This window comes from Dermacentor variabilis, chromosome 4, assembly GCF_050947875.1.
Source record: "Dermacentor variabilis isolate Ectoservices chromosome 4, ASM5094787v1, whole genome shotgun sequence".
Lineage (NCBI taxonomy): Eukaryota > Metazoa > Arthropoda > Arachnida > Ixodida > Ixodidae > Dermacentor > Dermacentor variabilis.
This window is the reverse complement of record NC_134571.1, coordinates 219,394,995-219,408,876: the sequence shown is the minus strand read 5'-3', so window position 1 is coordinate 219,408,876 and position 13,882 is coordinate 219,394,995. Positions and strand designations below refer to the sequence as shown.

Sequence of the window (13,882 nt, the reverse complement as noted above, 5' to 3'; positions counted from 1 at the left end):
AACACACAGGAATCGGGACTTGAAGCAAAGCAGCTACAATTAATGTGTTAATGTAATGACTTGAGTACCAAAAAAATCCCAGATGCCACACGACATTGAACAGTGTTTTTCTTTTTTTTTTTTGGAGGGGGGGTGGGGCTAGTCAAGTTACACTTCAAGAAGAGAAAATGTTCTAAAGTGGAGGAGCTGGGAGTATGTTGCTGACAAACTGCGGTGGTGCTGCAGGCAAGTGGTTCAACTATGGCATCATTGTGGCGGTGATGCTGCTGGACCTCAACATGTGGAAAAACCAGATCTTCTACCAGCCGGAGGACTACGGCCAGTACACTGGTCCCGACAACAAGGTGCACACTGTGGTCAACTATGCCACACTAGCCACGGGTGAGCAGCAGGAGTCATTCCAGTGCATGCTTACTACGAGCATGCCACGTGCACTTGCAGGGCCGGGTGTTATTTCTTTCTTCCTTTTCTTTATTTGCCTTTAAAAATATCACTGGTATAATTTGAAGTGCTAATTATCTTCAGAGCCCTTTTCTGTAGTTTTTGTAAAGGTTGTAAGTATGTCATGTAAGTCACGCCCCATGATTCTAAACAATAACTAATATGGCTATGACAAAACGCATAGTAAAGGGATTTGAGTACTTTGCTGTAGTAATTGAGTAATAAACTGTAGAAGTGTAAGGAATAAGATGGCAGAATTGGCAGGAATAATTGAGTCGGTTAGAGCTCACATAGTTATTGGCATGGAATTGTGGCTGAACCGTGATATCGGCAATCATGAGGTGTTTCCGAGTGAATTTGTCGCATATCGTAGAGGTAGGCCAAGCCATGGGGGCGGTGTATTCTTATTTGTTCGAAGTTCTCTGAAATCTGCCGTCTTAGACATCCTGTGTGATGTCGAATCTTTTTGGTGCACAGTTACCCTAGATGATAATTCTTCGTTCGCCGTAGGTGTATTTCACCAACCACCGAACTCGGCCTACAATACACTTCAGTCGCTGAATGAAATTATCTCGGAAGCTTCAAGCAGACCTTTCATTCTTGCTGGTGATTTTAACCTGCCAGACTTAGAATGGTGTCATGGAATATGGGTAAGGAGTACTGGGTGCCATGTGAACATAGAAATGAAAAATATAATCGACAATTTTGGTCTTATTCGGTTTGTTACTTGCCCAACTAGAAATAATAACATTCTAGACCTCGTGTTCTCAATGTCCCCCAGTTTGGTGAATAATGTCAGTGTTATTACCACATGGCAGTTGCAGACATTAAAAAAGAAAGTAGAAGAACCTTAAGTTGTGCAACAAAAAAGATTTTTTCTATTCAGCAAAGGTGACTACTCAAGCGTAGCTCAAAAGCTAGAAGATCATTTGCCCCTGTTTGAGTGCCTTGCTGAAAACAATAGTGTAAACGATTTATGGCTTAAGTTTAGAGATAAGATGTTAGCCCTTGTGGATAAGTATATACCTGCGATACAAGCAGGCAAGCTTAATAAATGCAAGAAGCCATGGATGATGTCTGATATTTTGATAGAAATCAAGAAAAGGCAACGAGTTTTCCGTAAATGAAAGCAAACTGGAAGCACGCGAAAAAATTACAAGCATTAACGGAGCAGTATAAATCAAGTGTGGAAAAAGCAAAAGAGAAATATTTCGAGGGCCTCAATAATAAAATGAAAACTAATCCCAAGTCGTTCTGGCATTATATCGAGGAGTACGGATCTGATAATGTTGGAGTCAGCGAACTGAATTTTAATGATATGGTTATGGTCAATGAGGAAGCTGAAGCCACATTTTTAAATACATATTTCCTATCCATGTTTTTACCCAAGCATGACGCTCCTTCCCAACCGCACCCAAGCACGTTTCCACTGATGCCACCGGTGGAACTGAGTGTTCGCAGCATACATTCTCTTCTTGAAAGCCAAGACGAATTCAGAGCAGTTGGTCCTGATAGTGCCTCTCCTCGTGTACTGAAGCGATGTGCTGTGCCCATTTTGCTTTCTCTTTACATAATTTACTCAAAGTCCCTTTCAACAGGCACTTTACCTGATGATTGGAAAATTTCCCATGTTGTTCCAGTTCATAAGGGTGGCTCAAGAAAGGATGTAACAAATTACCGGCCCATTTTATCAACATCAATATTGTGTAAAATTTTTGAACATATGCTATTTAAGCACATATTGACCCATCTTGCAGATAATAATGTTCTGATAAATGAGCAGCACAGTTTTCGCAAATGTTTTTCTTGTACCAGGCAACTTGTAGAGTTCTTTCACGGGCTGGCTTCCAATACCGACGAGAGTGGGCAAACAGATTGTGTTTTTAGATTTTCGAAAAGCCTTCGACACCGTGTTGCACTCTCTTCTCCTCGTCAAACTGCAGATTCAAAATTTTCACCAGAATGTACTAACTTGGATAACCAATTACTTGTTCGACAGGCATCAGTGTGTTATCTTAAGTGGGAGGTGTTCATCCTGTGTTGATGTTTCATCAGGCGTGCCACAAGGCTCCGTCCTTGGGCCACTCTTATTCCTTATTTTTGCTAATGATATTTCTGTGGGTATTTCGTTGTGGATATGTTTGTGTGCAGACGATTGTATTTTATATTGGCAGGTTAGTAATGCAAGTGACGGCGTTTCCTTGCAGGACGATTTGGATCGTATTACAAGGTGGTGTCAAAAGTGGCGAATGACGTTGAATTCAAAAAAGTGTATTCACATGCATGTTTCAAAAAAAAAAGAAAAAAAAACATAGAAACAGCATACACCATAAATATGAATGTGATTACTACCAAACCAACATGCAATTATCTTGGCGTTTTATCACATGATTGTTCATGGAATGCCAATATTGATTATGTTGTTGGTAAAGCAGCAAGGGCTCTTAACTTTATCCAGTGGAACCTAAGATGGGCACCACAGAACTTAAAGAACACAGCCTAACACACATGTGTTAGGCCCATTTTGGAGTATGCATGCTCTGTATGGGACCCGATGCAGGCCAGGTCTATAGATAAGCTTGAAAAAAATTCAGAATAGAGCTGTGCTGTTTGTTTAAGGGCATTACAAGAGGACAGACAGCTGTACTGCTATGAAAACAGAATTGGGTTGGGAATCGCTTTCTTTGCGCAGAAAAGAACTGCGCTTGAAGTTTTTCTTTTGTGTTTTTCATAGTAACACTAGAATCGCTCATAATAGCTACTTTGATAAACCCAATTACATATCCAGTCAAAATGACCACCGACACAAAGTGAAAAAGTACTGTGCAAGGACAACTATGTTTTACAATTCTATCTTTGTGATGAATATCAGAGATTGGAACCGGCTACAAGAGACGCAAGTGTGCTGTATAGACGAAGAATTGTTTAAGTCTGTAACCCCCCTGCTGTAACGCCTTTTTGGCAAAGGAAGGCACTCACTGAATAAAGAAATGAATAAATATTCATCATCATCAGCCTATTCATGTCCACTGCAGGATGAAGGCCTCTCCCTGCGATCTCCAATTACCCCTGTCCTGCGCCAACCGATTCCAAATAGCACCTGCAAATTTCCTAATTTCGTCACTCCATCTATTCTTCTGCCATCATCTACTGCGCTTCCCTTCTCTTGGTACCCATTCTGTTACTCTAATGGTCCAAAGGTTATCTAGTATGTGCATTACATGACCTGTCCAGCGCCATCTTTTTCTCTTAATGTCTGTTAGAATATCGTCTATGCCCGTTTGCTCTCTGATCCAAACTGCTCTCTTTCTGTCTCTTAAAGTTATGCCTAGCATTCTTCGTTCCATCGCTCTTTGCGCGGTCCTTAACTTGTTCTCAAGCTTCTTTGTCGGCCGCCAAGTCTCTGCACCGTATGTCAGCATCGGTAAAAAGCACTGATTGTATACTTTCCTTTTCAATGATAACGGTAAGCTCCCATTCAGGAGCTCACGATGTCTGCCGTACGCGATCCAACCCATTTTTTTTCTTCTGTGAATTTCCTTCTCACGGTCCGGGTTCCCTGTGATAACTTGACCTAAGTAATCGTACTCCTCCACAGACTCTAGAGGCTGACTTGCGATCTTGAACTCTTGTTCCCTTGCCAGGTTATTTATCATTATCTTTGTCTTCTGCATATTAATCTTCAGTTCCACTCTTACACTCTCCCTATTAAGGTCCTAAATCATTTGTTGTAACTCGTCTGCATTGTTGCTGAATAGAACAATGTCATCGGCCGAACGAAGGTTGCTGAGGTATTTGCTGTCGATCTTTACTCCTAAGCCTTCCCAGTTTAATAGCTTGAATACTTCTTATAAGCACACAGTGAATAGTGTTGGAGAGATTGTGTCTCCTTGTCTGACCCCTTTCTTTATAGGTATCTTTCTACTTTTCTTGTGTAGAATTAAGGTGGCTGTGGAATCTCTGTAGATATTTTCTAGGGTATTTACTTAAGCGGTTTGTACTCCTTGATTACGCAATGCCTCTATGACTGCTGGTATCTCTACTGAATCAAATGCTTTATCATAATCTGTGAAAGCCATACAGAGAGGTTTATTGTACTCTGCAGATGATTCATTGTAGAGTAACCTTTCCTGAAGCCAGCCTGCTCCCTAGGTTGACTAAATTCCAGTGCTGTCCCTATTCTATTGGAGATTATTTTGGTAAATATTTTATATCATACTGGGAGTAGGCTAATGGGCCTATAGTGTTTTAGTTCTTTAACGTCGCCCTTTTTGTGGATTAGTATAATGTTTGCATTCTTCCAGTTTTCTGGGACCCTTGCAGTCAACAGACGCTTTATATAAAGAGCCGCCCGTTTTCCTAGCATGTCTCCTCCATCTTTGAATAAATCGACTGTTATTCCATCCTCTCCTGTTGCTTTTCCCCGTTTCAGGTCTTGCAAGGCCTTTCTGACCTCATCTCTAGTTATAGGAGGAGTTTCTGTATACTGTTCATTATTGTTTTGAATAGAGCGCTCCTGAGTCGTCTGGGTACTGTAAAGGTCAGTATAGAATTCTCCCGCTGCTTTTACTATATCTTCAAGGTTGCTGATGATATTACCCTGCTTATCTTTTAGTGCATACATCTTGGTTTGACCTATGCCAAGTTTCCCTCTCACTGATCTCAGGCTGCGTCCATTTTTTACGGCTTCTTCAGTCTTTCTCATGTTATAGTTTCGAATATCACTTATTTTCACCTTGTTAATCGGTTTCGACAGTTCCGCGAATTCTGTCTTATCTCTTAAGTTGGACACTTTCATTCTTTGTCGTTTCTTTATTAGGTCCTTTGTTACTTGGGAGAGCTTGCCTACTGGTTGCCTTGCCTCCCACTTCGATTGCTGCCTCTGAAGCCAGCCTTGTTACGGTTTCGTTCATTAACTCTATGTCATCATCATCATCTCTCTGTTCTAAGGCTTCAACGCCTTAGAACACGCTCCAACGTCCAGTCACGACGATGAGGAAGTAGATCAGTTTTATGAAGATGTTGAATTAGCGATGAGAAAAGTGCAAACGTGGTACACAGTAGTAATGGGGGACTTCAGTGCAAAAGTGGGGAAAAAGCAGGCGGGTGAACAGGCAATTGGCAACTACGGTCGTTGGAGCGTGTTCTAAGGCTGGGCGTGTTTGCAAGTACCACCCTAAATTTGTCTGCTTTTACCCTTACTGCCTCTAAGTTGACCTGTTCTTTCTTGACCAATTTTACTCTTTCTCTGTTTAAATTGAGGTGGATCCTGGCCCTCACTAACCTATGATTACTACATTTTACCATACCTATTACTTGTACACCCTGTACTATGCTGGGATTGGCAGAAAGTATGAAATCAATTTAATTTCTTGTTTCACCATTAGGGCTTCTCCAGGTCCATTTTCCGTTGCTACGTTTCCTGAAAAAAGCGTTCATTATTCTCAGCTTATTCCTTTCTGTGAATTCTACCAGCATCGCACCTCTAGTGTTTCTATAATCGACACCATAGTTGCCAATTCACCCGCCTGCTTTTTCCCCACTTTTGCACTGAAGTCCCCCATTACTACTGTATACCACGTTTGCAATTTTCTCATCGCTAATTCAACGTCTTCATAAAACTGATCTACTTCCTCATCGTCGTGACTGGACGTTGGAGCGTAGGTTTGTACTATCTTTAATCTATACCTTTTATTGAGTTTGATTACGACTACTGCTACCCTCTCGTTGATGCTGTAGAATTCATCAATGTTGCCTGCTATGTCTTTATGGATTAGGAATCCTACCCCATATCGCTTCTTATCCGGGAGACCTCTATAGCAGAGGACATGGCCGTTATTCAGCAATGTATAAGCCTCACCAGTTCTTCTAATCTCACTAAGGCTGATAATATCCCAACCAATGTCTGATAGTTCTTCGAAGAGTCCTGCTAAGCTTGCCTCACTCGAGAGGGTTCAGGTGTTAAACGTTGCAAGGGTCAGTTTCCATTGGCGGCCTGTCTGGACCCAGGTGTTCTTAGCACCCTCTGCTGGGTTGCAAGTCTGACCGCCGCCTTGGTCACGTGCTCCACAGCCACTGGGGACTGAGGGCCATTTCATTAAGGAGATCATTTCATTAGGGAGGTTGTGGCCGAATAGTGCATCAGGGAGGCCAGTTCCTGTTCTTGTGAGGGAGTGTCTTTTTTCAAGCTTAGTGGGCCTTCCTAATTTGTTTGTACCTGGATTAGTATAGCCCCACTCGCTCTCGGCATCTTCTCCGGTATCAGGCGCCACTCCAAGCCTGCAGATGTAGTGCACTGGATGGAGGATATCATACGCAGATACACCATCGTTAAAAAAAAACGAAAAAAAGAAAGAAAGAATAAGAAATGAGGAGGCGGATTTGAACTTCCGACTACCGCAACCGAGCGTAATAGCTCAGTAAGTTAATGCCGCAGACGGCTAGGCTACCTTGTCGCCGACAAGTACGGCCCAGAGGGTCCTACATGCGTAAGAGATGCGCTAATTTGTCCGACCTTTGCGGGTTTTTGCTGATCTGTATAGGCTGCATGACATAGTGTAAATTCTCAGTTGCCCTAGCCTCTTGTTTCCCGCATCTTACGCATGCACACGGTCTTGAGCGCGATACATTTTCGGTAAATTTGAACAGCGCTTAACACTTTTGTGTAAAAATAAATAAGGGAAAAGTTTTTCAGCGCTTACCAAGAGGCCCTGAGTGTCGTATGATCCGCTCGTCGCGTCTGCTTGTCTCTTGCATTCCCGGGTGGCTATTCAGAGTGTTCAGTCGCACGATATTTATAAGATAATATCTTATAAATATTGCTTTGCTTTAATTAGAGTATAACAACCATATGCGACCTTCTTGCATACATTACAAATGTGGGCTACCCAATGTATATGCTGGTTAAGTATGACACCCAGATAATTTAAACAAATCAACTCTTTGGATGAGTCTATTATTTAACATAATATTAATTTGACTGGTTTCAACGTTGTTTCTCCTCGATCGAAAAACTATACTTTGTGTTATTGCTATTTAAAGTTCATTTATTTTCTAAAGGCCATGAGGACATTCTTAATAACTTGGACGTCACATGCGTTTGCACTGCAGAAAGTGTGCCTCCTGTGAATAATAAAGCTGTGCAATCTGCATACATTAGAACGTCTGAGTTCTGAAGAGCATTAGGGAGATCATTAATGTACAATGAGACTAACACAGGACCGAGCACTGAACCTTGTGGGACTCCGCTGGTGACTGTGATGTATGTAGAATAATAATCACCCATTACTACCAGTTGTTTCGGTGAGGATAAATAGCTGGAAAATAATTTTAGGGAGTCCTTTGTGACGCCATAACTTTCAAGTTTTGCAATAGTATAGAGTGAGAAACGGTATCAAATGCCTTCTTTATATCCAAAAATGTTCCTATAATTATTTTATTATGATGAAGTACAGAATTTATTAATTGCGAAAGTGTTAGGACTGCTGTTGATGTCGATCTGGGGGGAACAAAACCGTGCTGCTGCAGACAAATGTCATTGTTTTCAGTTAGAAATCACTTCAATCTCTTGTAAGTTAGTTTTTCAAAAACAGTGTTTATCACACTCAAAACGGAAATTGGCCTATAATTCTCTGGTTGGTTTGAATCTCCAGACTTATATATGGGAATGACTTTGGCTGTTTTTAATATATCTGGATACGAGCTGGAAGCTAACGCTAGATTGGATGCATTGCATATTGGACTGCAGAGAATGTCTATATTGTCTTTTAAAATCCTAGTGGGTATACCATCGTGACCAGCCACTTTCTTTAAAGGCATTTGATGTATCGTTGATACAAGTTCGTCATCATCACCATCAGCAGCAGCAGCAGCATGTTTTATGTCCACAGCAGGATGAAGGCCTCTTCCTGCGATCTCCAATTACCTCTGTCCTGCACCAACTGATTCCAACTAGCGCCCTCGAATTTCCTGATTTCATCGCTCCACCTAGTCTTTTGTTGTCATCGATTGCATTTTCCTTCTCTTGGTACCCATTCTGTAGCCCTAATGGTCCAACGGTTAGCTAACTGGCGCATTACATGACCTGCCCAGCTCTATTTTTTTCTCTTGATGTCAATTAGAATATCGTCTATACCCATTTGCTCTCTGATCCAAACCGCTCTCTTTCTGTCTCTTAATGTTATGCCTAGCAATCTTCGTTCCATCGCTCTTTGCGCAGTCTTTAACTTGTTCTCAAGCTTCTTTGTCAGTCTCCAAGTTTCTGCCCCATTTGTCAGCACTGGTGTTATTTCTTCTAGGTGAAAGTCATTGTCAACTATTCTAGGTAGAGCAGGTGTGGGTTTACAGGATAAAAACTGATTAGCTGAATTTATTGCTAGGTTAGCGAAATAATAATTAAAATCATTAGCTACTTGCATCAATGGTTTATCAGGTTGAATGCTCTGTATTTTGTCTTTGCCTACAACCTCTTTTATGATTTCCCATATTCTTTTCGTATTACCGCTCTCCTTCTTAATAAGGTTAGTACAGTATTTTTTTTCTATTCTCTAATCATACTAACTGAGCTATTTCTAAAGTATTTAAAGCTCTTCCTGTAATATCAGTTTGATTTAGTTAAAAGAATCTTTCTGTTTTAATATTTCCGGTATAGTATTGGTTATCCAAGGACACACTGGTCGCTCGTAATCGTGGTGCACATACCTATACCCTTGTAGATTGCTTAATGGCATTGCAGATACATTGAATAAGTGTTTCACACTGAGTATGAACTTCTCACAAATCAAATACTTTCGGAAAGTCTATGCATTGTAGTAATCATCATACTTCTTCATAATTTATACAAGCAGATCTTCTATCGCGTGTATTACACAAAGAGGATATGTATTTACAAGGTAAGAAAAGAAACTTGGGGTTGTGATCTGCAATGGTAACATCGTAAACACCTGCTGATTAAATTCAGAATTACACAAGATGTGATCAATAAGAGATTCAGAGTGGTTTGTAATATTGTCGAAACGAAATGCAGAAAAAACGCCACAACGCACTGCTTGCACAATTCTAACGCCCCCCTCCCCGCCCCCTCCCCAATGTAACTCACACCCACTTTTCATGTGTCCATTGTAGAAGGCTAATGTAGAAGCGATATTAAAGCACCTAAATAAAAATAGAAAATAAGGCACACCAGGATTTTTTTGCAAAAATGGCAGCCGGGTTTCTAAAGTCATCTTTACGGCAATACAAATGCGTGATGTGGTATAGCATATGAATGCCATGAAGGCAGTTCTGGTTTCATATCCAATTGCACCGAGCAGTCAGTTTTCTGTCCAATTTTCTTGGAAAAATAAAGGTGCAGATTAGAATTGGATAACCAATGTAATTGGGCATTGTGAGCTACCATTATTGCTTAAAAATCTGTCTAGGGCAAGTCGGAAATAGGCATTTTCGACTGGAGGTGGCGTGTATTCAACACGTTCACTGTCCCTCCTCCGAGACATGCTGCCACTAAAGGGGTTGCTATTGGTGTCACCATAGGGGTCAAAAGCACGTGCATGCTGATTGGCCAAGTTGAAGTTATTCGGTGAAGGCCAATTTTAGGATCTAAAGTTTGGGTGGAATTAAACAAAAAACTCAAATTAACCATAGTCAACAGAATTTTTAAAAAATTGATCTTTTTCACACTTTTTCTTTGGCTTTAACACTGCAGTGCTGCTGTTATCGCTGGCATCAGCCAGGTGGCGCTACAGATAAGAAAGGGATGGAAAATGTTGCGAGGAAAGGGCACAGGAATGTGCGTGTGTGTTTGTGTCACTCTTCACCAGATTCCTGTGCAGATCACCTGCAATGGAGAACATCCCACAAGTGCAAGTCAATGCTTCTCAGTGGATTAAATGATTTGAGCTATAACAAACTACACACCTCGGTGACGTGGCAGTGATGGAAGGGCTGCGCAAACTGCGCCGAGAAGGAAATCGTGCTGCATGCTGCACCAGATTGCCATTTACTGCAGGTATTGCGCCAAGCCTGCACTGACGCACACCTGCTCCGAATCGAGAATATATTTTGCGCCTGAGAAGGCGCCACGCACCAAGCAACCATCCCTTGCGACTCACTGTCGCACACTTTCCATCACAGCTACAGCATATACGACACGTGGCCGCCACCTTATTGCACTAGGACATTGTACGGCACCTCACGGCGATGCTGACGATGACTGTGGAAATTCGCCTGAAGTGTCCATATAAATGCTATCACAATAATAATTATGTAATGTGATTATGGTGACACACGATTGTGAGGGCACAGCTGCTCAACGTGCCTTGCATGGGATCACTTATTGGTATATCAACAAATATGTAAGCCACACGTTATTACAACTAGGCAGATTCAACATGGGAAAAAAATTCAAAAATGGGACAAGGAAGTTTAGAAGACCATACGCTGTGACTAGCATTAGCTTTAACCACATGAGCATATCCTTACGCAGTATTATTAATGTGCAAGGATATAGGGCTCGCACCATATTAATAAAGAATTGGGTCACTGTGCGTATTAAACTTGTTTAGTGAATGAAACACTGTAACAGATAAAACGCTTAGCAGATGAAATGAATAATGAAGCCAAGGACAGCTTGGGGGAGGGGGGTTTAACCCTTCATTAATATGCAAAGTCAGCTGTGAATTAGGATTAAGTTCGTGCTTATCTTCATCTTCTAATATAATAACAAACTGGAAGGGCAAGTTCATGAAAAAATACTTGTCTTCGTATAATACATATTAAATGCAATGTTTCAGCAAGTACTAACTTACACAGAGCTTTCTCTTTGTACCACAGCAGTAAGACACGGCTCCAAAACATTCTTTTTTTTACTCCAAACAGCAAATTTTTCTTCTCCGAACGCACACATTTTTTGCTCCAAACTGCAGTTTATCATGCTCCCAGAACTGCCCCAAAAGACCAAGTGCCGCTTCCACCACAAACATAGTCACAACAAGGGTTTGCTGTATGCGTAACATTACAGTTGCACAATAACTAGAAAGAAAGTACTTACCTTAGAATGAATGCCACTCAATTTCCAGTGCCACACAATTTCCAATGCTACTCAAGTACCTGTGCGATGCCATTTTCATGAGGCAGACCCTGGCAAGAGGCTATGCACCTGCTCAAACTGTTTAAAGATAAAACACGCGTGGTTGAATTGGCATAGAAGATTATCCCATAATTTTCTAGCATTTGTTCACGCCTCCTTTCACTATCTTGCTGTTGAAATGGCTGCACTGCACTTGACGACATGAGTGCAAGCAAATCTGCTACCAGTGAATGTCATTCTTATACATTCATGTGTGCACTGTTTGAGCTGTCATGAAAAAGGCTGATTCCAATACAGGTTGTTTGATTGCTTACGAGTTTGTGGTGCAATGGCTCTACTGCAGGCAACCGGAGTCTGTGGACACTGGAGTATCGACTGAGCCAGCTGAACCCAGCCACCAACCAGAGCTTGGCTGAGGAGGACATCCTCATGAACTCGCGCTACCTGGGATACCCGCTATCAGTCAAGGGGCTAGCCTTCATGCCGTCCTTGATGGGATTTGCCATGTTTGGGGTATGTACCGTGGCTGTGTTCCAATACCCGGTGCTAATCTGGGCCATCTTAAGTCTCATTTGGACTCTGACGAAGCTGTCAAATAGCACCACTTCGCAAAGACAGCATCCAGGTCATAAATGATACAGGCTACTTTGCTGTCCAAAGAAGAGCAGAACAGGAAGCTTGGAAACTCGATGGGAAGGTCATCTGCACTCATGAAAGTGCTGTTCAACTTTCCTATTCACGTTGTGTTTTTCATATGTTCGCACGTGCAAAGAGTTAAGATTCGATGCACCAATATGTGATCTAATAGTTTTCTTGTCACCACGAGGGGGCGTCATGTCACAGCGATGTCTTCCGAGCAGTTCCAGGTGTGTTCCATTACTTGGGCTTGAAGTTGTCTTCTTCGGTGTCAACGTAGACTGTCTTCGATGCTGGCCAGAGTTGGAACACATCCAGTGAGGACGACATTTTGACGCCTGCAGCAGGTGACTGCTGCATTATTGTGAGGAACGATAGCGCACTGCAGTTAGCCACACCCAACTCTTGTAGCTGAAAGGGAAAATTGTCATCCACCCGACTGAGGCACGAAGCTACAAAGGAAGCCCATACAGGTTTCTCTGAATGAAAGCTTCTCAGTAGAAAAAAAAAATTTCATCCTGCTCCGTGATCTGCTAGCCTCCTGGTTGACTCAGCCCACTTTGGCGACAATAGTCGCGCTAATTTCAGGCTGAAGTGGGCACTATGGAAGCTTAATGTAAGCTTAATTATCAATTAATACTTCATATTGTATGCACATTCAATGGTAATATCTAGCTTCTTTAAAAATTTGCACTCATTTACAGCTTGGGAAACAGTTTAGCTAGAAATTTGAGACGAAGCAACCGAAATTATCTCTATTAGATCATTGTACAGAAATTGCAAGAAAGAATTTTGTTGAAACGTTTTTATAACCTCCATGAGCTCGAACAAGAATTTCCTGGTGTATACATAAATGAAATCATCCTTGTTGAAAGCCATCTTCAAAACCATGATGCTGAATCTTATGAAAGTGGTCATGTTCTCTCATATACAAACTGTGCCTTGCACCCTGACGAACCAACATGTCCGGCATTACTGCATGGGCATCACCATGCAAAATCCTTGCATGTTATAGACAAATTCTAACAGTGCACTTGTCACAATCACTGGAGATATGACACATAGCTGTTCAGCTCTACTCACATGCAAAATGCTGAGGTTCTAATGAATTTCATCTCCCTGTTGAATCCTCTGTCAGAAGATGATTGTTCTGTGATCAATGGACCTTTTGCCGAAGAAGAAATAGAACTTGCCATTGATCAGTTACCGCTTTCGAAAACTCAAAGTCCTGATGGAATCTCAGGATAACATTATAAAGCCTTTAAGGGGCCCCTGAAACAGTTTAAACAAATCTTGTAGATGCATAGGGTACAGCTAAAATTAATCATTCGCACTACAATTTCAGTGAAGTGTCTCATATTAAGAGAGCTACGGACGGTTACATGTTACCCTCCTCCATAGTCATGCATTTTCTCCTCAACTCGTTCGCTGAGTGATCGGGGCTATGCTCTGCCTTTACTGGCTCTGCGTCATGATGGCACGTCGTGTTGTCGACTTCCAGTTCTCTAGAAGCGAGCACGTGAACCCTCTTCGAACTCTCCGCCAGCTGCTTGGCAGTTGACCCCAAGCAAGAGCCATCGAAGCAGCATGTGTTGCGAGCATTCTGTTGCAGTGCCGAACGTGTCCGGTATTCCGGTAACCACAGATGAGCTGGGCATTTCGACGGATGACTCGAAGCATAAACTCAAGCTGATGAAGGAACTTTAGCGTAGATGTACA

The 13,882-nt window shown here is 41.9% G+C and overlaps 1 protein-coding gene across 2 annotated transcripts in view; it reads left to right on the top strand.

Annotated features, from left to right (window-relative positions):
• The window catches only part of LOC142580113 (transmembrane protein 117-like), a 161,048-nt gene that overhangs the window by 132,579 nt on the left and 14,587 nt on the right, over window positions 1-13,882 (top strand). For both annotated transcript variants that reach the window (XM_075690930.1, XM_075690929.1), the window contains 2 exons: window positions 226-381; window positions 11,871-12,040. In XM_075690930.1, coding sequence (XP_075547045.1) covers window positions 226-381; window positions 11,871-12,040 — 326 coding nt within the window. The remainder of the gene's footprint in view (window positions 1-225; window positions 382-11,870; window positions 12,041-13,882) is intronic.